At 55.6% G+C, this 24,533-nt stretch overlaps 1 protein-coding gene across 1 annotated transcript in view; it reads left to right on the top strand.

Moving 5' to 3' along the window:
- Positions 1–22,956, top strand: part of ndufb11 (NADH:ubiquinone oxidoreductase subunit B11) — a 30,946-nt gene extending 7,990 nt beyond the window's left edge. The window contains exons 2-3 of the mRNA XM_070869215.1: positions 2,137–2,267; positions 22,679–22,956. Of these exons, the coding sequence (XP_070725316.1) occupies positions 2,137–2,267; positions 22,679–22,802 (255 nt within the window). The 3' untranslated portion in view covers positions 22,803–22,956. The remainder of the gene's footprint in view (positions 1–2,136; positions 2,268–22,678) is intronic.
- The last annotated feature ends 1,577 nt before the right edge of the window (positions 22,957–24,533 follow it).

The following is a 24,533-nucleotide window of genomic DNA, read 5'->3' as shown; positions in this document are numbered from 1 at the left end:
GGGCTGGACAGGGTGGATGCAGAGAGGATGTTTCCCCCTCGTGGGGGAATCTAGAACTAGGGGGCACATAGTCTCAGAATAAGGGGCCGCCCATTTAGGACGGAGAGGAGGAGGAATTTCTTCTGGTGAATCTGTGGAATTCTCTGCCCCAGAGAGCTGTGGGGGCTGGGTCACTGAATATATTTAAGGGGGAGATAGACAGATTTTTGAGCGATAAGGGAGTGAAGGGGCGGGCGGGGAAGTGGAGCTGAGCCCAAGATCAGATCAGCCGCGATCTTATTGGATGGCGGAGCAGGCTCGAGGGGCCGAATGGCCGACTCCAGCTCCTGTTTCTTGTGTTCAAAATCACGAGGGGGTTTTGATCGAGTGGATCGGGAGAACCTGTTCCCCGGGAGCAGGAGGGTCGGGTAACCAGGGGGACACAGATTGACAATAATCGGCGATGGAACCAGAGGGGGAGATGGGGAGAGTGTGTTTACGCAGCGAGTTGTTGTGATCGGGAACGCGCTGCCTGAAAGCTCGGTGGGAGCAGATCCAATAGTAACTTTCAAACCGGGAATTGGATAAATACCTGAAGGGGGAAAATGTGCCGGGGCTGTGGGGAAAGGGCAGGGGGGAGTGTGGGACTGATTGGGGTCGCTCTGTCACAGAGACGGCACAGCACGGGCTCCGTGGGCCCAATGGGATCCTCCTGTGCGCTGAGGTTCCATCTCCCCACTCCCTCGCAGCGGGAGGCTATCGAGCGGGTATAGAGGCAGAGGGATCTGGGGGATGGGGATGTGAGGGTACAGGCGGTTCGATGAGTCCTGTTACCAGCGACTCTAGCAGGAAGCAACGATTGTCTTTTCAACACCCCCCTCCGGACATCCCAACGCGCCTCACAGCCAATGAAGTACTATCGGAGGGCGCTCACTGTTGTATTGTGGGAAACGCCAATTGTCGCACAGCAAGCTCCCACACACAGTGATGTGATAATGACCCGGATCGTCTGTTATAGTGATGTTGGTCGAGGGATAAATATTGGCCCCAGGACACCGGGGAGAACTCACCCTGCTCTTCTTCCAATAGTGGCCCCGGGATCTTTTACATCCACCCGAGAGGGCAGACGGGGCCTCGGTTTAATGTTTCATCCGAAATACAGCCCCTCCGACAGTGCGGCACTCCCTCAGTACCGCCCCTCCGACAGTGCGGCGCTCCCTCAGTACCGCCCCTCCGACAGTGCGGCGCTCCCTCAGTACCGCCCCTCCGACAGTGCGGCGCTCCCTCAGTACCGCCCCTCCGACAGTGCGGCGCTCCCTCAGTACCGCCCCTCCGACAGTGCGGCGCTCCCTCAGTACCGCCCCTCCGACAGTGCGGCGCTCCCTCAGTACCGCCCCTCCGACAGTGCGGCGCTCCCTCAGTACCGCCCCTCCGACAGTGCGGCGCTCCCTCAGTACCGCCCCTCCGACAGTGCGGCGCTCCCTCAGTACCGCCCCTCCGACAGTGCGGCGCTCCCTCAGTACCGCCCCTCCGACAGTGCGGCGCTCCCTCAGTACCGCCCCTCCGACAGTGCGGCGCTCCCTCAGTACTGCCCCTCCGACAGTGCGGCGCTCCCTCAGTACTGCCCCTCCGACAGTGCGGGGCTCCCTCAGTACCGCCCCTCCGACAGTGCGGCGCTCCCTCAGTACCGCCCCTCCGACAGTGCGGCGCTCCCTCAGTACCGCCCCTCCGACAGCGCAGTGCGGCGCTCCCTCAGTACCGCCCCTCCGACAGCGCAGTGCGGCGCTCCCTCAGTACCGCCCCTCCGATAGTGCGGGGCTCCCTCAGTACTGCCCCTCCGACAGCGCAGTGCGGCGCTCCCTCAGTACCGCCCCTCCGACAGCGCAGTGCGGCGCTCCCTCAGTACTGCCCCTCCGACAGCGCAGTGCGGCGCTCCCTCAGTACCGCCCCTCCGATAGTGCGGGGCTCCCTCAGTACCGCCCCTCCGACAGTGCGGGGCTCCCTCAGTACCGCCCCTCCGACAGCGCAGTGCGGCGCTCCCTCGGCCCTGCGCTGGGATTGCCGGCCTGATTTACGGGGCTCGAGTCTGTGGAGTGGACCGAACGGTTACCTTGTCAACTAACGGAGGCAAATGCTGTGTTTCACCCTCCCGATCAGAACCCCGACTACCATGGCTTCAGCTCCGATCCTGTGGTCGACGTGTGGAACATGCGGCTGGCGTTTTTCTTTGGGATTTCGATGGCGATCGTGATGGGATCGGTCTTTGTCCATTATCTGCCTGATCGCGGGTAAGTGACTCTTATTTAACATGGCAATGATGGTCGAGAACCTCATGTTGCTGCACTTACATCCTGTGGCCCTGTGTGTGTGTGTGTGTGTGCCACAGAGAGAGAGAGAGACGGGGGGAGAGGGAGGGAGACGGGGGGCGAGAGAGACAGGGAGACAGGGAGACAGGGAGACAGGGAGACAGGGGGAGAGAGAGAGAGAGAGAGAGAGAGAGAGAGAGAGAGAGAGAGAGAGAGACGGATAGAGATAGAGAGAGAGAGAGAGAGAGAGAGAGAGGGAGAGGGAGAGGGAGGGAGACGGGAGAGGGAGGGAGACGGGGAGAGAGAGGGAGGGAGACACAGAGAGAGAGAGAGGGAGACAGGGAGAGGGAGAGGGAGGGGGAGGGAGACAGACAGACGGGGAGAGAGAGACAGACAGACAGAGAGAGAGAGAGGGAGACAGACAGACAGAGAGAGGGAGACAGAGAGAGACGATAACGACAACGTGTATTTATATAGAGCCTTTAATGTAGTGAAACTTCCCAAGGTGCTTCACAGGAGTATTATGAGACAAAACCGATAAATTTGACCCTGAGCCACATAAGGAGAAATTAGGGACAGGTGACCAAAAGCTGGGTCATAGAGGTGGGTTTTAAGGAGCATCTTGAAGGAGGAGAGAGAGGCGGAGAGGTTTAGGGAGGGAGTTCCAGAGCTTGGGGCCCAGGCAACAGAAGGCACGGCCACCGATGGTGGAGCGATTATAATCAGGGATGGTCAGGAGGGCAGAATTGTAGTGTAGACACCTCGGCGGGGGGGGGGGGGGGGGGGGGGTGTAGGGGTGTAGGGGCTGGAGGAGGTTACAGAGATAGGGAGGGGTGTAGGGGCTGGAGGGGGTTACAGAGATAGGGAGGGGTGTAGGAGCTGGAGGGAGGTTACAGAGATAGGGAGGGGGTGAGGGCCATGGAGGGATTTGAAAACAAGGATGAGAATTTTGAAATCGAGGCTTTGCTTAACCAGGAGCCAATGTGGGTCAGTGAGCACAGGGGGTGATGGGTGAGTGGGACTGGGTGCGAGTTAGGACACGGGGTCAGTGAGCACAGGGGGTGATGGGTGAGTGGGACTGGGTGTGAGTTAGGACACGGGGTCAGTGAGCACAGGGGGTGATGGGTGAGTGGGACTCGGTGCGAGTTAGGACACGGGGTCAGTGAGCACAGGGGGTGATGGGTGAGCGGGACTGGGTGTGAGTTAGGACACGGGGGCAGTGAGCACAGGGGGTGATGGGTGAGTGGGACTGGGTGCGAGTTAGGACATGGGGTCAGTGAGCACAGGGGGTGATGGGTGAGCGGGACTGGGTGCGAGTTAGGACACGGGGGGCAGCCGAGTTTTGGATCACCTCCAGTTTACGTCGGGTAGAATGTGGGAGGCCGACCAGGAGCGCAGTGCGTTGGAATAGTCAAGTCTGGGGGTAACGGGGGCACGGATGAGGGCTTCAGGCGTCCAGGAAGAGCGCTGTGCAACCTCACACAGTCCGCTGTGCGTTAATTCAACCGCTGAAGACTTGTTTCCACATCTACATTCTTATCAAAGCCATCCCTGCCTAATCCCGCTTTCCAGCTCTCGGTCCGTAGCCGTACATATTGGCCCCAGTACCACCCCTCCGACAGCGCAGTACGGCGCTCCCTCAGTACTGCCCCTCCGACAGTGCGGCACTCCCTCAGTACTGCCCCTCCGACAGTGCGGCGTTCCCTCAGTACTGCCCCTCCGACAGCGCAGTGCGGCGCTCCCTCAGTACTGCCCCTCCGACAGTGCGGGGCTCCCTCAGTACCGCCCCTCCGACAGCGCAGTGCGGCGCTCCCTCAGTACTGCCCCTCCGACAGTGCGGCGCTCCCTCAGTACCGCCCCTCCGACAGTGCGGGGCTCCCTCAGTACTGCCCCTCCGACAGCGCAGTGCGGCGCTCCCTCAGTACTGGCACTGTCTGGGTTGGAGGGAGTGTCGGCCGGGATTCTGGAGCTTGAATCTCTGGGTTGGGTGAACCGGACCCGAGCCAGGGCTGACAATCCGAATCAACGGAGAGCTGCACTCAGTCTCCGAGAGCGGCTGTCCTTGAGTGAAATGGGTGAGTGTGTGTGTGTTTGAAAGCTGACAGTCAAATCTCTACACTTTGACAGCCGAGTGCTTAATATAGCTGCGCTGTATATAAATTCACTCAATAATTTCACTCCAATAAAGCTTTCTCTTGTCAGATTGTCAGGTGTCTTTGATCCTGTCGAACTGACAACTGCAGAAAGCTTCTCAGCGTGTGCTGATCTCAGCCTGCACCCAGGTAACTAGGGCACTGCAGTAACGCTATTTATCAATGAGAAACGGCGTAAAATTAACCCTGTTTATATATATATATATTTTTTAGACTTTTTTTTCTTCTCTCTCGCCTTCTCCCGTGCTCTCTCGCTCCCAAGGGCGCTCACTGCTGCCTGTGGTTCATTTGGGAGCCCCGGTTTCGGGAGCGGCTATTTGACTGTGGGTGGCGTCGCGGCCCAGCCCGCTGCCGCTTCCCCCGGCACGTGTCCTCCCGCAGAATGCGCAGGATCGGGGTTTAATTCCCTCCCTCCATCCCTCGCCACCCCGACACAGACCGAGCCCTGCATTTTCCCCCACGAAGGCACAGGGTGGGGGCAGGTTTCTAGTGGGGGAGGGGGGGGGGCGGAGAGGGGAGGCAAGGGGGCAGGGTTTGCGGGGAACAGGGTCTCGGAGTCCGCACGGCGCCGGAGAGGAGAGGGGGTCGGCGTCTCTGTGTGACGCTCACAGTTGAATAGTCCCACAGCACACCAGCAGCCTTGGTTTGTTTTAAGGACGTGCGGGGTCTCGATAACCGGATCTGGACGGTTCTCGTGTCCTGTGCGTGAAAGGGAAAGACTCGCATTTATATAGTGCCTTTCACGACCACCGGACGTCCCAAAGTGCCTCACAGCCAATGAGGTACTCTTTGGCGTGTAGTCACTGTTGTAATAGAAACATAGAAAATAGGTGCAGGAGCAGGCCATTCGGCCCTTCGAGCCTGCACCACCATTCAATATGATCACGGCTGATCATTCCCTCAGTACCCCATTCCTGCTTTCTCTCCATACCCCTTGATCCCTTTAGCCGTAAGGGCCACATCTAACTCCCTTTTGAATATATCTAACGAACTGGCCTCAACAACTCTCTGTGGTAGAGAATTCCACAGGTTCACAACTCTCTGAGTGAAGAAGTTTCTCCTCATCTCGGTCCTAAATGGCGTACCCCTTATCCTTAGACTGTGACCCCTGGTTCTGGACTTCCCCAACATCGGGAACATTCTTCCTGCATCTAACCTGTCCAATCCCGTCAGAATTTTATATGTTTCTGTGAAATCCCCTCTCATCCTTCTAAATTCCAGTGAATATAAGCCCAGTCGATCCAGTCTCTCCTCATATGTCAGTCCTGCCATCCCGGGAATCAGTCTGGTGAACCTTCGCTGCACTCCCTCAATAGCAAGAATGTCCTTCCTCAGATTAGGAGACCAAAACTGAACACAATATTCCAGGTGTGGCCTCACCAAGGCCCTGTACAACTGCAGTAAGACCTCCCTGCTCCTATACTCAAATCCCCTCGCTATGAAGGCCAACATGCCATTTGCCTTCTTCACCACCTGCTGTACCTGCATGCCAACTTTCAATGACTGATGTACCCTGACACCCAGGTCTCGTTGCACCTCCCCTTTTCCAAATCTGTCACCATTCAGATAAGGTGGAAAACACGGCAGCCAATTAGCGCACTATCACGATTCGGCTGAGTCAGCTGTGTCTCAGTGAGCAGCTCTCTCGCCTCGGAGTCAGAAGGTTGTGGGGTTCGATTCCCACTCCAGGGACTTGAGCAGAAAATCCAGGCTGACACTCCCAGTGCAATACTGAGGGAGCCCCGCACTGTCGGAGGGGCAGTACTGAGGGAGCCCCGCACTGTCGGAGGGGCGGTACTGAGGGAGCCCCGCACTGTCGGAGGGGCAGTACTGAGGGAGCCCCGCGCTGTCGGAGGGGCGGTACTGAGGGAGTGCCGCACTGTCGGAGGGGCAGTACTGAGGGAGCCCCGCACTGTCGGAGGGGCAGTACTGAGGGAGCGCCGTACTGTCGGAGGGGCAGTACTGAGGGAGCCCCGCACTGTCGGAGGGGCAGTACTGAGGGAGCCCCGCACTGTCGGAGGGGCGGTACTGAGGGAGCCCCGCGCTGTCGGAGGGGCGGTACTGAGGGAGCCCCGCGCTGTCGGAGGGGCAGTACTGAGGGAGCCCCGCGCTGTCGGAGGGGCGGTACTGAGGGAGCGCCGCACTGTCGGAGGGGCAGTCCTGAGGGAGCCCCGCACTGTCGGAGGGGCGGTACTGAGGGAGCCCCGCACTGTCGGAGGGGAGGTACTGAGGGAGCCCCGCACTGCCGGAGGTGCTGTATTTCGGATGAGACGTTAAACCGAGGCCCCGTCTGCCCTCTCGGGTGGATGTAAAAGATCCCGGGGCCACTATTGGAAGAAGAGCAGGGGGAGTTCTCCCCGGTGTCCTGGGGCCAATATTTATCCCTCGACCAACATCACTAAAACAGACGATCTGGGTCATTATCACATCGCTGTGTGTGGGAGCTTGCTGTGCGCAAATCGGCGTTTCCCACATTACAACAGTGAGCGCACTCCGATAGTACGCCATTGGCTGTGAGGCGCTTTGTGACGTCCAGTGGTTGTGAAAGGCGCTATATAAATGCGAGTCCATAGTTCGAGTCGAGCACAACCAATCCCCTTCTGAAAGGGTCCAAATATCTTTCTCTGCGTCATCTGTAATTAATTCTTTCTCTATTCTTTCTGTGCCGATGGTGAGCTGAATACAAAGTTGTCCTTGGCCTATATGGAGTCCCAGATCTGTCTCCATCAGCTTCTGCAAACCATCAACCCTGCGATTAGCTACAGAAATAAAAGTCCCACTGAGCAGGAAAAACCATCATAAGAACATAAGAAATAGGAGCAGGAGTTGGCCATTCGGCCCCTCGAGCCTGCTCCGTCTTTTAATACGATTGTGGCTGATCCGATCATGGACCCAGCTCCACTTCCCTGCCCGCCCCCTTATCGGTTAAGAAACTGTCGATCTCTGTCTTAAATATATTCAATGTCCCGGCTTCCACAGCTCTCTGAGGCAGCGAATTCCACAGATTTACAACCCTCCAAGAGAAGAAATTCCTCCTCATCTCAGTTTTAAATGGGCGGCCCCTTATTCTAAGACCATGCCCCCTAGTTCTAGTCTCCCCCATCAGTGGGAACATCCTCTCTGCATCCACCTTGTCGAGCCCCCTCATAATCTGATACGTTTCGATAAGATCCCCTCTCATTCTTCTAAACTCTAGTGAATACAGGCCCAGTCGATCCAATCTCTCCTCGTATGACAGTCCTGCCCTCCCAGGAATCAGTCTGGTGAACCTTTGCTGCACTCCCTCTATGGCAAGTATATCCTTCCTTAGGTAAGGAGAACTGCACACAATACTCCAGGTGCGGTCTCACCAAGGCCCTGTGTAACTGGAGTGAGACATCCTTGCTCCTGTACTCAAATCCCACCATCTACAACCCACAAGTCAGGAGTGTGAGGGAACACTCCCCACTTGCCTGGGTGAGTTGCAGCTCCAACAAACACTCGAGAAGCTCGACACCATCCAGGACAAAGCAGCCCCGCTCGATGGGCCACGCGACCCACCGCCTCCAACACTCACTCCCTCCACCACCTCCAACACTCACTCCCTCCACCACCTCCAACACTCACTCCCTCCACCACCTCCAACACTCACTCCCTCCACCACCTCCAACACTCACTCCCTCCACCACCTCCAACACTCACTCCCTCCACCACCTCCAACACTCACTCCCTCCACCACCTCCAACACTCACTCCCTCCACCACCTCCAACACTCACTCCCTCCACCACCTCCAACACTCACTCCCTCCACCACCTCCAACACTCACTCCCTCCACCACCTCCAACACTCACTCCCTCCACCACCTCCAACACTCACTCCCTCCACCACCTCCAACACTCACTCCCTCCACCACCTCCAACACTCACTCCCTCCACCACCTCCAACACTCGCTCCCTCCACCACCTCCAACACTCGCTCCCTCCACCACCTCCAACACTCGCTCCCTCCACCACCTCCAACACTCACTCCCTCCACCACCTCCAACACTCACTCCCTCCACCACCTCCAACACTCACTCCCTCCACCACCGGCGCACCGTGGCTGCAGTGTGCACCGTCCACAAGATGCACCGCGGCAACTCGCCAAGGCTTCTTGGGCAGCACCTCCCGAACCCGCGGCCTCTACCCGCCTAGAAGGTCAAGGGCAGCAGGTCCATGGGAACACCACCCCCTCCACGTTCCCCTCCCAGTCACACACCATCCCTCGACTTGGGAATATATCGCCGTTCCTTCACCGTCGCTGGGTCCCAATCCTGGAACTCCCTCCCTAACAGCACTGTGGGAGCACCTTCACCACACGGACTGCAGCGGTTCAAGAAGGGGGCTCACCCCCACCTTCTCGAGGGGCGACTAGGGACGGGCGATAAACGCCGGCCTTGGCCAGCGACGCCCACATACCCGATCAATTTCTTTTTTGTCAAGGCCGTGGTTACAGTGTCGCTGGGGATTGGGGGTTGGGGTGAGGGAAGCAGTCCAAATACCAGGGGGCTGAAAGGGTTAAATCCCGAGGACAAGGCCGCGCACAGACCGGGCCTGTGTTCCCTCGAGTGTGGAGGATTAAGCGGCGATCTGATCGAGGGGTTTGAGACGATTGAAGGGTTCGGTCGGGGAGATCGAGAGAGAGAGACTGTTCCCTCGGGTGTGGGGGAAGTACAGAACAAGGGGGTGTCGTCTTCAAATTCGAGACAGGCCGTTCAGGGTGATGGCGGGAAGCAGTTCTGGGTGGTGGTGTGAGCTGCGAGGAGGATGCTAAGAGGCTGCAGGGTGACTTGGACAGGTTAGGTGAGTGGGCAAATACATGGCAGATGCAGTATAATGTGGATAAATGTGAGGTTATCCACTTTGATGGCAAAAACAGGAAGGCAGAATATTATCTGAATGGCGACCGATTAGGAAAAGGGGAGGTGCATCGAGACCTGGGTGTCATGGTACATCAGTCATTGAAAGTTGGCCATGCAGGTACAGCAGGCGGTGAAGAAGGCAAATGGTATGTTGGCCTTCATAGCGAGAGGATTTGAGTATAGGAGCAGGGAGGTCTTACTGCAGTTGTACAGGGCCTTGGTGAGGTCTCGCCTGGAATATTGTGTTCAGTTTTGGTCTCCTAATCTGAGGGAGGACGTTCTTGCTATTGAGGGAGTGCAGCGAAGGTTCACCAGACTGATTCCCGGGATGGCAGGATTGACATATGAAGAAAGACTGGATCGACTGGGCTTATATTCACTGGAATTTAGAAGGATGAGAGGGGATCTCATAGAAACATATAAAATTCTGACGGGATTGGACAGGTTAGATGCAGGAAGAATGTTCCCGATGTTGGGGAAGTCCAGAACCAGGGGTCACAGTCTAAGGATAAGGGGTAAGCCATTTAGGACCGAGATGAGGAGAAACTTCTTCACTCAGAGAATTGTGAACCTGTGGAATTCTCTACCACAGAGAGTTGTTGGGGCCAGTTCGTTAGATATATTCAAAAGGGAGTTAGATGTGGCCCTTACGGCTAAAGGGATCAAGGGGTATGGAGAGAAAGCAGGAATGGGGTACTGAGGGAATGATCAGCCGTGATCATATTGAATGGTGGTGCAGGCTCGAAGGGCCGAATGGCCTGCTCCTGCACCTATTTTCTATGTTTCACACACAGGGCAGTGGGAATCTGGAAATCTCTTCCCCCAAAAAGCTGTCGAGGCCAAGGGTCAATTGGAAATTTCAAATACTAAGATTGATTAACTCTTGTTTGGGTAAGAGTATTAAGGGTAGATGCCAAGGTGGGTAGTTGGCCACACTGGGAGCACCGTGCACAGTTCTGGTCTCCATATACCTGGGTTAGACCACACCTGGAGCACTGTGCACAGTTCTGGTCTCCATATACCTGGGTTAGACCACACTGGGAGCACCGTGCACAGTTCTGGTCTCCATATACCTGGGTTAGACCACACTGGGAGCACCGTGCACAGTTCTGGTCTCCATATACCTGGGTTAGACCACACTGGGAGCACCGTGCACAGTTCTGGTCTCCATATACCTGGGTTAGACCACACTGGGAGCACCGTGCACAGTTCTGGTCTCCATATACCTGGGTTAGACCACACTGGGAGCACCGTGCACAGTTCCGGTCTCCATATTATCAAAAGTATGTCGAGGCACTGGAGAGGGTGCATAAAAGATTTACAAGGATGTGTGTGCGAGAGCGTGCGTCACGTGCGTCTACAAGCGTGTGTGTGTGTGTACGATAACTCATCTTCACCAGCGGTGCTGCATTGTCAAACAATATTGCCATCTTCGGGTGTTGCAAGGTTTTGCAAATCCAAAAAGAAGCATCACAACCCAGACAGAACACATGCATCCTGGATTCATGCCGCACGCTGGAGACTGAGTGTTTTCAAGTGATCTATTTGCCCGTGAAGACCAACGGGATCGTCGATTTAAAGGAACACTTTCAATCGTGCGTGTGTGTACGAGCGCGTGAGTGCATGTACGTGTGCGCATGTCTCGTGCATGTACGCGTGTCATGCGTGTACGAGAGCGCGTGTCGTGTGTACGAGAGCGCGTGTGTGTGTGTGTGTGTGTGTGTGTGTACGAGAGCGCGTGTCGTGTGTGTGTGTGTACGAGAGCGCGTGCGCGCATGTGTACGACAGCACGTGTGCATGTACGAGTGTGTGTTGTGTGCTGCGTGTACGAGAGCGAGTGTGCGTGTACGAGCGAGTGTGTCGCGTGTGTGTGCGCGCGCGTGTATTAAGAGCGCGAGTTTGCGTGCTTTGCGTGGCCGAGTCTGTGGACACAGCTCGGATTCTACAGGGTGGATTGGTGACCGCATTCTCCATAGCCCGCCTCTCCAGCCCAACACCCGTTGGCTGATCTCTTGCCTTGGAGGCGTTTTGCTGACGACTGCCGTCTTGGCTGATCGATAAACAATTTTTCTTTTATTGCACTGCAATAAACCCAAACCGCACCGAGCCACAGAACTGTCTCGATGATTTAACTTCTGCTCTGTGTGTTCCCTGTCCCGGCACTCTCTTGCGGGGGGAGGGTGGGGGGGGGCTGCAACGACAGCGAGCGGCGGTGGGCTATTCAACTGTGGCCGGCATCACCACAGCCAATCCAGCTCCTCTCCTCGCCCATCGTGCCCTTTCCGGGTGGGGTCACTGGGCAGTGATCAGGAGCAGGAACCCTGGCTGATTTCCCCTCTCTCTAACCCAGGGGTCACTGGGCAGTGATCAGGAGCAGGAACCCTGGCTGATTTCCCCTCTCTCTCTAACCCAGGGGTCACTGGGCAGTGATCAGGAGCAGGAACACTGGCTGATTTCCCCTCTCTCTAACCCAGGGGTCACTGGGCAGTGATCAGGAGCAGGAACCCTGGCTGATTTCCCCTCTCTCTCTCTAACCCAGGGGTCACTGGGCAGTGATCGGGAGCAGGAACCCTGGCTGATTTCCCCTCTCTCTAACCCAGGGGTCACTGGGCAGTGATCAGGAGCAGGAACCCTGGCTGATTTCCCCTCTCTCTCTAACCCAGGGGTCACAGGACAGTGATCAGGAGCAGGAACCCTGGCTGATTTCCCCTCTCTCTCTAACCCAGGGGTCACTGGGCAGTGATCAGGAGCAGGAACCCTGGCTGATTTCCTCTCTCTCTCTAACCCAGGGGTCACTGGGCAGTGATCAGGAGCAGGAACCCTGGCTGATTTCCCCCTCTCTCTAACCCAGGGGTCACTGGGCAGTGATCAGGAGCAGGAACCCTGGCTGATTTCCCCTCTCTCTCTCTAACCCAGGGGTCACTGGGCAGTGATCAGGAGCAGGAACCCTAGCTGATTTCCCCTCTCTCTCTAACCCAGGGGTCAATGGGCAGTGATCAGGAGCAGGAACCCTGGCTGATTTCCCCTCTCTCTAACCCAGGGGGTCACTGGGCAGTGATCAGGAGCAGGAACCCTGGCTGATTTCCTCTCTCTCTCTAACCCCGGGGTCACTGGGCAGTGATCAGGAGCAGGAACCCTGGCTGATTTCCCCTCTCTCTCTAACCCAGGGGTCACTGGGCAGTGATCAGGAGCAGGAACCCTGGCTGATTTCCCCTCTCTCTCTAACCCAGGGGTCACTGGGCGGTGATCAGGAGCAGGAACCCTGGCTGATTTCCCCTCTCTCTCTAACCCAGGGGTCACTGGGCAGTGATCAGGAGCAGGAACCCTGGCTGATTTCCCCCCTCTCTCTCTAACCCAGGGGTCACTGGGCAGTGATCAGGAGCAGGAACCCTGGCTGATTTCCCCTCTCTCTCTAACCCAGGGGTCAATGGGCAGTGATCAGGAGCAGGAACCCTGGCTGATTTCCCCTCAACATGTTATATGCTGCATAATAGTTCCTGCAGTAGTTCTGACATCCTGTGTTAAATCATGTCTCTGTACTTAATGAAAGAATTTTAAAATTTGTGGGTCAGTATAATTGTTCTCATAAAATTGACAGATGTTCATCTTGGGGTTTTAATAATTCCATTTAAACACAGGCTAGATACAGAAACAGAGAGCTTACATTTATATAGCGCCTTTCACACCTCCGGACGTCCCAAAGCGCCTCACAGCCAATGAAGTATATATATTTTTTTGAAGTGCGCTCACTGTTGTATTGTGGGAAACGCCAATTTGCGCACAGCAAGCTCCCACACACAGCGATGTGATAATGACCCGGATCGTCTGTTTGTGATGTTGGTCGAGGGATAAATATTGGCCCCAGGACACCGGGGAGAACTCCCCCTGCTCTTCTTCCAATAGTGGCCCCGGGATCTTTTACATCCACCCGAGAGGGCAGACGGGGCCTCGGTTTAACGTCTCATCCCGAAATACAGCCCCTCCGACAGTGCGGCGCGCCCTCAGTACCGCCCCTCCGACAGCGCAGTGCGCGCTCCCTCAGTACCGCCCCTCCGACAGTGCGGGGCTCCCTCAGTACTGCCCCTCTGACAGTGCGGCACTCCCTCAGTACCGCCCCTCCGACAGTGCGGCGCTCCCTCAGTACCGCCCCTCCGACAGCGCAGTGCGCGCTCCCTCAGTACCGCCCCTCCGACAGCGCAGTGCGCGCTCCCTCAGTACCGCCCCTCCGACAGCGCAGTGCGCGCTCCCTCAGTACCGCCCCTCCGACAGCGCAGTGCGCGCTCCCTCAGTACGGCCCCTCCGACAGCGCAGTGCGCGCTCCCTCAGTACCGCCCCTCCGACAGCGCAGTGCGGCGCTCCCTCAGCAAACTAATTTTTACACGGGCTGTTGCAATACTGCAAGAAAATAGCCGTGCTCACGTCACCCTCTCTCTCTGTCTCTCTCTCTCTCTCTCTCGCTCGCTCTCCTCCCCGCTTGTGGTCATGCGAAGAGATGCTGGGAAAGCAGAGGCGGAGGGAGGTGGTGAGGAGAGACACACACAGGGCGTTAGAAGGTAGCACTCTGTACTGAGCTGCTTGCTCCGCAGAGCACTTTGGGGAGCCTGGGACCCCGATCGAATTGGGCCTGCAACCTGCCTGCCCGTCCTTTCTGGCGATTGGTGGGATTGAAGTGCTTTGGCCCGCTCCGCCAATGGAATGGAATGGGCAGCGGGAATTATACCTCTCCAGTGAATTAATGATTCCTCTAATTTCGTCGGCCAGAAGCACAGGTACGCCTTTGCGCTCTGGCTGAAATGACCTTGCAGTGATGGTTGGAAAGCTTGCCCCGTTCTGTGTGGGGGGGGGGGGAAAAAAAAACATAATGTGCGGTTAAATCAGAAACGCGAGCAATACTCAGCCCCTCGAGGCACAGACGGCCCAGAGAGCTGTGGAGGCTGGGTCATTGAATATATTTCGATCGATTCATTCATCGGCAGACCCTCGGGATCGAGGAAGACCTGCTTCCACTCTAAGCACGAGTCCTTCGGTGGCTGAACAGCCCAATACGGGAGCCACAGTCCCTGTCACAGGGTGGGGACAGACAGTGGTTGAGGGAAGGGGAGGGTGGGACTGGTTTGCCGCACGCTCCTTCCGCTGCCTGCGCTTGCTTTCTGCACGCTCTCGGCGACGAGACTCGAGGTGCTCAGCGCCCTCCCGGATGCACTTCCTCCACTCAGGGCGGGACTGGTCTTTGGGCCCAGGGACTCCCAGGTGTCGGTGGGGATGTTGCACTTTATCAGGTAGGCTTTGAGGGTGGTCCCTTGTAACGTTCCCTCTGCCCACCTTTGGCTCGCTTGCCCGTGAAGGAGTTCCGAGTCGAGCGCTTGGCTTTGGGGAGTCTCGTGTCTGGGGGGACATGCGGACCAATGTGGCCCTGCCCAGCGGAGCTGGTCGAGTGTGGTCAGTGCTCCGACACCTTTGACACTGTCAACCGCGAGGGTCTATGGAGCGTCCTCCTCCGTTTCGCGGGACCCCCAAAAGTTCGTCGCCATCCACCGCCTGCTCCGCGACGACGGGCAGGCCGTGATCCTTACCAACGGATCCACCGCAGCCCCAATCCACGTCCGGACCGGGGTCAAACAGGGCAGCGTCATCGCCCCCAACCCTCTTCTCAATCTTCCTCGCTGCCGCGCTCCACCTCACGGTCGACAAGCTCCCCGCTGGAGTGGAACTAAACCACCGAACCAGTGGGGACCTGTTCAACCTACGCCGTCTCCAGGCCAGGTCCACGATCACCCCGACCTCTGTCGTCGAGCTACAGTACGCGGACGCTGCCTGCGTCTGCTCACGCACAGAGGCTGCACTCCAGGACACAGTCGGCGTATTTCCCGAGGCGTACGAAAACACGGGACTTACGCTAAACATCCGTAAGACAAAGGTCCTCCATCAGCCTGTCCTCGCCGCACAACACTGCCCCCCCCCCCCCAGTCGTCAAGATCCACGGCCCGGCCCTGGACACCGTGGACCATTTCCCATACCTCGGGAGCCTCCTATCAACCAGGGCAGGCATCGATGATTAGATTCATGCCAACAGTGCAGCCTTCGGCCGCCTGAGGAAAGGAGTGTTTGAAGACCAGGCCCTCAAATCCACCACCCAGCTCATGGTCTACAGGGCTGTAGTGATACCCGCCCTCCTGTATGGCTCAGAGACATGGACCATGTACAGTAGGTACCTCACCCCCAGCTCATGGTCTACAGGGCTGTAGTGATACCCGCCCTCCTGTATGGCTCAGAGACATGGACCATGTACAGTAGGTACCTCACCCCCAGCTCATGGTCTACAGGGCTGTAGTGATACCCGCCCTCCTGTATGGCTCAGAGACATGGACCATGTACAGTAGGTACCTCACCCCCAGCTCATGGTCTACAGGGCTGTAGTGATACCCGCCCTCCTGTATGGCTCAGAGACATGGACCATGTACAGTAGGTACCTCACCCCCAGCTCATGGTCTACAGGGCTGTAGTGATACCCGCCCTCCTGTATGGCTCAGAGACACGGACCATGTACAGTGGACACCTCAAGTCGCTGGAGAAATACCACCAACGCTGTCTCCGCAAGATCCCGCAAATCCCCCGGGAGGACAGACGCACCAACGTTGGCGTCCTCGACCAGGCCCAACATCCCCAGCATCGAAGCGCCGACCACACTCGAATATATTTAAGGTGGAGATAGACAGATTTTTGAGCGATGTAAGGGAGTGCAGGGAGCGGGCGGGGAAGTGGAGCTGAGCCCAAGATCGGATCAGCCGCGATCTCCTTGGATGGCTCGAGGGGCCGAATGGCCGACTCTTGCTCCTGTGTATCTGGCGTTCCAGATCTCACTGCCTGGCTCCAACGGGGCTGGTGCTCTGAGCATCAGTTTATTTATATCTGTTTCGCTCTTCCGATGGTGACTCAATGCTGAGAGTTCCTGAACACTGGCCCATTAATCGCTGCCTCTCTCTCCCTGTGCTGCCTGTTTTATAAGACTAGCTGATGTCGTCTCAACAGCAATCAATTATTCCTGGCCCGTACTCAAACATCCTGCTCCCTCACACTGTCACTCAGTAACCCCTCTCCCCCAGCACCCTGTGTTACTGACTGTATCTGTACTGATGTTAATCCAGCTCTCTCACACTGTCACTCAGTAACCCCTCTCCCCCAGCACCCTGTGTCACTGACTGTATCTGTACTGATGTTAATCCAGCTCCCTCACACTGTCACTCAGTAACCCCTCTCCCCCAGCGCCCTGTGTTACTGACTGTACCTGTACTGATGTTAATCCAGCTCCCTCACACTGTCACTCAGTAACCCCTCTCCCCCAGCGCCCTGTGTTACTGACTGTATCTGTACTGATGTTAATCCAGCTCCCTCACACTGTCACTCAGTAACCCCTCTCCCCCAGCACCCTGTGTCACTGACTGTATCTGTACTGATGTTAATCCAGCTCCCTCACACTGTCACTCAGTAACCCCTCTCCCCCAGCACCCTGTGTCACTGACTGTATCTGTACTGATGTTAATCCAGCTCCCTCACACTGTCACTCAGTAACCCCTCTCCCCCAGCACCCTGTGTTACTGACTGTATCTGTACTGATGTTAATCCAGCTCCCTCACACTGTCACTCAGTAACCCCTCTCCCCCAGCGCCCTGTGTTACTGACTGTATCTGTACTGATGTTAATCCAGCTCCCTCACACTGTCACTCAGTAACCCCTCTCCCCCAGCACCCTGTGTTACTGACTGTATCTGTACTGATGTTAATCCAGCTCTCTCACACTGTCACTAGGATAGATTGGCGAATGATACTGAAGGGGTTGACTGTGGATGGGCAATGGCAGACATTTAGAGACCGCATGGATGAACGACAACAATTGTACATTCCTGTCTGTCGTAAAAATAAAAAAGGGAAGGTGGCTCAACCGTGGCTATCAAGGGAAATCAGGGATAGCATTAAAGCCAAGGAAGTGGCATACAAATTGGCCAGAAATAGCAGAGAACCCGGGGACTGGGAGAAATTTAGAACTCAGCAGAGGAGGACAAAGGGTTTGATTAGGGCAGGGAAAATGGAGTACGAGAAGAAGCTTGCAGGGAACATTAAGACGGATTGCAAAAGTTTCTATAGATATGTAAAGAGAAAAAGGTTAGTAAAGACAAATGTAGGTCCCCTGCAGTCAGAATCAGGGGAAGTCATAACGGGGAACAAAGAAATGGCGGACCAATTGAACAAGTACTTTGGTTCGGTATTCACTGAGGAGGACACAAACAACCTTCCGGATATAAAAGGGGTCAGAGGGTCTAGTAAGGAGGAGGAACTGAGGGAAATCCTTATTAGTCGGGAAATTGTGTTGGGGAAATTGATGGGATTGAAGGCCGATAAATCCCCAGGGCCTGATGGACTGCATCCCAGAGTACTTAAGGAGGTGGCCTTGGAAATAGTGGATGCATTGACAGTCATTTTCCAACATTCCATTGACTCTGGATCAGTTCCTATGGAGTGGAGGGTAGCCAATGTAACCCCACTTTTTTAAAAAAGGAGGGAGAGAGAAAACAGACCGGTCAGCCTGACATCGGTAGTGGGTAAAATGATGGAATCAATTATTAAGGATGTCATAGCAGCGCATTTGGAAAGAGGTAATATGATAGGTCCAAGTCAGCATGGATTTGTGAAAGGGAAATCATGCTTGACAAATCTTCTGGAATTTTTTGAGGATGTTTCCAGTAGAGTGGACAAGGGAGAACCAGTTGATGTGGTATATTTGGACTTTCAGAAGGCTTTCGACAAGGTCCCACACAAGAGATTAATGTGCAAAGTTAAAGCACATGGGATTGGGGGTAGTGTGCTGACATGGATTGAGAACTGGTTGTCAGACAGGAAGCAAAGAGTAGGTGTAAATGGGGACTTTTCAGAATGGCAGGCAGTGACTAGTGGGGTACCGCAAGGCTCTGTGCTGGGGCCCCAGCTGTTTACACTGTACATTAATGATTTAGACGAGGGGATTAAATGTAGTATCTCCAAATTTGCGGATGACACTAAGTTGGGTGGCAGTGTGAGCTGCAAGGAGGATTCTATGAGGCTGCAGAGCGACTTGGATAGGTTAGGTGAGTGGGCAAATGCATGGCAGATGAAGTATTATGTGGATAAATGTGAGGTTATCCACTTTGGTGGTAAAAACAGAGAGACAGACTATTATCTGAATGGTGACAGATTAGGAAAAGGGCAGGTGCAAAGAGACCTGGGTGTCATGGTACATCAGTCATTGAAGGTTGGCATGCAGGTACAGCAGGCGGTTAAGAAAGCAAATGGCATGTTGGCCTTCATAGCGAGGGGATTTGAGTACAAGGGCAGGGAGGTGTTGCTACAATTGTACAGGGCCTTGGTGAGGCCACACCTGGAGTATTGTGTACAGTTTTGGTCTCCTTACCTGAGGAAGGACATTCTTGCTATTGAGGGAGTGCAGCGAAGGTTCACCAGACTGATTCCCGGGATGGCGGGACTGACCTATCAAGAAAGACTGGATCAACTGGGCTTGTATTCACTGGAGTTCAGAAGAATGAGAGGGGACCTCATAGAAACGTTTAAAATTCTGACGGGGTTAGACAGGTTAGATGCAGGAAGAATGTTCCCAATGTTGGGGAAGTCCAGAACCAGGGGACACAGTCTAAGGATAAGGGGGAAGCCATTTAGGACCGAGATGCGGAGGAATTTCTTCACCCAGAGAGTGGTGAACCTGTGGAATTCTCTACCACAGAAAGTTGTTGAGGCCAATTCACTAAATATATTCAAAAAGGAGTTAGATGAAGTCCTTACTACTAGGGGAATCAAGGGGTATGGTGAGAAAGCAGGAATGGGATACTGAAGTTGCATGTTCAGCCATGAACTCATTGAATGGCGGTGCAGGCTAGAAGGGCCGAATGGCCTACTCCTGCACCTATTTTCTATGTTTCTATGTTTCACTCAGTAACCCCTCTCCCCCAGCGCCCTGTGTTACTGACTGTATCTGTACTGATGTTAATCCAGCTCCCTCACACTGTCACTCAGTAACCCCTCTCCCCCAGCGCCCTGTGTTACTGACTGTATCTGTACTGATGTTAATCCAGCTCCCTCACACTGTCACTCAGTAACCCAGCGCCTTGTGTTACAACTAGAATTTATTTAGCGCCTCTAACGTAGTAAAATGTGACATGGGAGAATAATCAGACCCCGAGCCACATAACGAGATATTAGGGACAGGTGACCAAAAGCTGGGTCACAGAGGTGGGTTTTAAGGAGCGCCTTAAAGGATGAGAGAGAGAGGCGGAGAGGTTTAGGGAGGGAGTTCCAGAGCTTGGGGCCCAGGCAACAGAAGGCACGGCCACCGATGTGGAGCGATTATAATCAGGGATGGTCAGGAGGGCAGAATTAGAGGAGTGCAGAGATCTCGGGCAGGGGTTTGTAGGAGGTTACAGAGATAGGGAGGGGTGTAGGGGCTGGAGGGGGTTACAGAGATAGGGAGGGGTGTAGGGGCTGGAGGAGATTACAGAGATAGGGAGGGGTGTAGGGGCTGGAGGAGGTTACAGAGATGGGGAGGGGTGTAGGGGCTGGAGGAGGTTACAGAGATAGGGAGGGGTCTAGGGGCTGGAGGAGGTTACAGAGATAGGGAGGGGTGTAGGGGCTGGAGGGGGTTACAGAGATAGGGAGGGGTTGTGGGGCTGGAGGAGGTTACAGAGATGGGGAAGGGTGTCGGGGCTGGAGGAGGTTACAGAGATGGGGAAGGGTGTAGGGGCTGGAGGAGGTTACATAGATGGGGAAGGGTGTGGGGGCTGGAGGAGGTTACAGAGATGGGGAAGGGTGTGGGGGCTGGAGGAGGTTACAGAGATGGGGAAGGGTGTAGGGGCTGGAGGAGGTTACAGAGATAGGGAGGGGTGTAGGGGCTGGAGGGGGTTACAGAGATAGGGAGGGGTGTGGGGGCTGGAGGAGGTTACAGAGATAGGGAGGGGTGTAGGGGCTGGAGGAGGTTACAGAGATAGGGAGGGGTGTAGGGGCTGGAGGAGGTTACAGAGATAGGGAGGGGTGCAGGGGGTGGAGGGAGGTTACAGAGATAGGGAAGGGTGTAGGGGCTGGAGGAGGTTACAGAGATAGGGAGGGGTGTAGGGGCTGGAGGAGGTTACAGAGATAGGGAGGGGTTGTGGGGGCTGGAGGGGGTTACAGAGATAGGGAGGGGTGTAGGGGTTGGAGGAGGTTACAGAGATAGGGAGGGGTGTAGGGGCTGGAGGGGGTTACAGAGATGCGGAAGGGTGTAGGGGCTGGAGGGGGTTACAGAGATGGGGAAGGGTGTAGGGGCTGGAGGAGGTTACAGAGATAGGGAGGGGTGTAGGGGCTGGAGGAGGTTACAGAGATGGGGAAGGGTGTAGGGGCTGGAGGGGGTTACAGAGATAGGGAGGGGTGTAGGGGCTGGAGGAGGTTACAGAGATAGGGAGGGGTGTGGGGGCTGGAGGAGGCAAGTTATCGAATCTTGACTCCTTCGCTGATGTCCTTTCCGGCTGCGAGGATATGAATTGATATTTTCGGTGACATGCTCCTTGCGCTCAGTCTGCAGGTGCTGGGAAAAAGTGCAGAGGGAGCTGGGGAGATTCATTTATTTTGGGCGCGAGACTGTCGCTAATTTATGCCGCTCTCCCGAAATAGATGTTGGAGGTGATTTTTATTTTCGGAGCCATCCTTACTGAGCCTGCGTCAGAGCTGCTGGACAGCTTTCTCTGGGGGGTGAGCGGGGAGGGGGGGGCGATGCACTCCCCCCTGCTCCCCAGCGAGACCCCCCGGACAGCTCGTCCCCTCAACCAGCCCTGTTCTGTCGCTGTTTCATGCCGGCCGACAAAGAGCCGCACGGCCCTCGGTCAGCAGCCCTGAAGGTTACAGACAAACCCACGAACAATGGCGGATAGGCACCCAGCCCAACCAGTCCGCCTCACACAACTGTGACACCCCTTGCACTGAAACATTCTACCACTCCATCCCCAACCGGAGCCACGTGATCTCCTGGGAGAGTCAAAAACCAGATTTAAAAACCCAGGCCAATTTCGGGAGAGAAAAATCTGGGAAAATTCCTCTCCGACCCATCCAGGCGATCGACACTAGTCCGGGAGATCACCCTGGCCGTATTCGATTCCCTGCAGTACTTACCGTTACATCTGCTCCGTCCAACGCAAGGTCATCCAGTCTAATCCCAATGGCCAGCTCTGGGTCCGTAACCCTGCAGGTTACTGCACTGTAAGTGGCCCATCCAACCATCTCTTAAAAGTGCTGAGGGTTTCTGCATCCAGCACTCTCCCAGGCAGCGAGTTCCAGACCCCCCCCACAACCCTCTGCGTAAATTGGCGACAATTAATTTGCCCGTTTCTGTCCGCTCCCCCTGTTTTGGCCCCCCCCCCCCCACTCCCACCCCGTGCTTTCCGACTGAAGATTTGGGGCGCAGGTGAGTCACACTGGCATCGACACAGGAAATAGGAGCAGGAGTCGGCCATTCGGCCCCTCAATAAGATCGCGGCTGATCCAATCACAGGCTCGGCTCCACTTCCCCGCCCGCCCCTTCACTCCCTGATCGCTCAAAAGATCTGTCGATCTCCACCTTGAATATATTCAATGACCCAGCCCCCCCACAGCTCTCTGGGGCAGAGAATGCCGCAGATTCCACCAGAAGACATTCCTCCGTCTTAAATGGGCGGCCCCTTATTCTGAGACTGTGTGCCCCCTAGTTCTAGATTCCCCCCCACGAGGGGGGAAACATCCTCTCTGCCTCTACCCTGTCCAGCCCCCTCATTATCTCAGGGGGCGTTCTCCCCGATGTCCCGAGGGCCAATATTTATCCCTCGACCAACATCACACTAAAAACAGACAATCTGGGTCATTATCACATCGCTGTGTGTGGGAGCTTGCTGTGCGCAAATTTCCCACATTACAACAGTGAGCGCGCTTCCAAATAAAGTCCTTTATTGGGCTGTGAGGCGCTTTGGGACGGCCGGCGGTGGTGTAAGACGCTGTGGAAGTGCGAGACCTTTTTCGCTCCCCATACGTGGGATGGAAGTTCTTGCATTTATATAGAGCCTTACACTACCTCGCCCGTTGTTCGCGATGAAGCACTTTTGAAAGGTGGCAGCTGTTGCACTGTAGGAGGACTCGCCCCCCCCCGTGTTCTGCTTCCAATAGCGACGGTGATGCCCCTGTAGTTGAATAGCCCGTCGATTTGGGGGGGTGCGTTTTTTTTTGTGCGTTAAACCCCTCCCTCTCCCGACTGTTTCAAAGCCCGGGATTAAAGGATTCCCCTCTTTTTTTTTTTTTTATTTTTTAAAATTTGCCATCTGCAGGATGCGACAGTGGGCACGGAGAGAGGCGGAGAAGCGGCTGAAGGAGCGCGAGGCCCAGGGGGTGCCTGCCATCTCCACCAACTACTTCGACCCGGCCAAGATCGTCCTCCCGGCCTCGGACTGAGACGGGGGGGGGGGGCCCTGACTGATGACCAGAGGATCGTCTGATTTATTTTTCCCCCCCCACCCCCATCTCTCTCTCTCTCTCTCTCTCTCTCTGTCGGTCGAAATGTTCACCGGCTCGTCTGTGCTTACTGACAATAAAGGGTTAAACGGTTTTCGGGTCTCTGGCTTGTGATGTCGTCATTCCCCCCCCCCCACCCCCCAGCGCGCTTTGATTTCACGGACAACCGCTCCGGGCTAGGGTCCCACGCTGGTCAGGGTTTGCGCACAGCAAGATTCCATGGGTGCACCTGAGGGAGAGGGAGGACTGAGGGGGGAGGGGTGGGGGGGGGGGGCAGTGTTGCAGAAATTGTAAAGGGGACTTGGGTCGGGTTGGGGGAAGAGAGGGGGGGAGGGTAAAAGACATGCCAGCGTGTAAACTGAAGCGGAAATTAACCAGTCCGTTGTGGGTGGAGACTGGGGCCTGATTTCAGCCTGGTGCGTGCGAGAGGAAGCGCGAGTGAGCGAAAGAGCTGACGAATTATGAGCAGGCCACACAGCCCCTCGAGCCTGCTCCGCCATTTAATACGGCCGCGACTGTGTGTTTTGTGAGAACGCTCCTGAAACCATTCCACTGCCTCTACCTCCAGACCACTGTGGACCCAGGACAATCCCCGTCGGCGGGGGAACAGGTATAAACAACGAGGAGGGTTTGCACAGCGCACGGCTGTTAAATCTCCCAGCTGTCACGAAACACAGTCTTGCTTTTTTTTCCCCTGAATTATTTTCTGCCCTCCTTCTGCTAAATCTGTCCCGTCAGGAATAAATCTCAAAACCCGCACAGGATTAGATTCACAGGGTTTTATTTTCGTTCCTGGGATGTGTGCGTCGCTGTCTCACTGGGGCATTTCAGAGGGCCGTTAAGAGTCAATCACGTTGGTCCAGCTCCGTCTGCACTGTCCCATCAAACACTCCCAGGGCAGGTACAGCACGGGGTTAGATACAGAGTAAAGCTCCCTCTACACTGTCCCATCAAACACTCCCAGGGCAGGTACAGCACGGGGTTAGATACAGAGTAAAGCTCCCTCGACACTGTCCCATCAAACACTCCCAGGGCAGGTACAGCTGGGGTTAGATACAGAGTAAAGCTCCCTCTACACTGTCCCATCAAACACTCCCAGGGCAGGTACAGCACGGGGTTAGATACAGAGTAAAGCTCCCTCTACACTGTCCCATCGAACACTCCCAGGGCAGGTACAGCACGGGGTTAGATACAGAGTAAAGCTCCCTCTACACTGTCCCATCAAACACTCCCAGGGCAGGTACAGCACGGGGTTAGATACAGAGTAAAGCTCCCTCTACACTGTCCCATCAAACACTCCCAGGGCAGGTACAGGGGGGTTAGATACAGAGTAAAGCTCCCTCTACACTGTCCCATCAAACACTCCCAGGGCAGGTACAGGGGGTTAGATACAGAGTAAAGCTCCCTCGACACTGTCCCCATCAAACACTCCCAGGGCAGGTACAGGGGGTTAGATACAGAGTAAAGCTCCCTCTACACTGTCCCATCAAACACTCCCAGGGCAGGTACAGGGGGTTAGATACAGAGTAAAGCTCCCTCTACACTGTCCCATCAAACACTCCCAGGGCAGGTACAGCACGGGGTTAGATACAGAGTAAAGCTCCCTCTACACTGTCCCATCAAACACTCTCAGGGCAGGTACAGGGGGTTAGATACAGAGTAAAGCTCCCT

Source organism: Pristiophorus japonicus, chromosome 32 (assembly GCF_044704955.1).
Source record: "Pristiophorus japonicus isolate sPriJap1 chromosome 32, sPriJap1.hap1, whole genome shotgun sequence".
Lineage (NCBI taxonomy): Eukaryota > Metazoa > Chordata > Chondrichthyes > Pristiophoridae > Pristiophorus > Pristiophorus japonicus.
The sequence above is the reverse complement of the archived record's forward strand: the minus strand, read 5'-3'. Positions and strand labels throughout refer to the sequence as shown.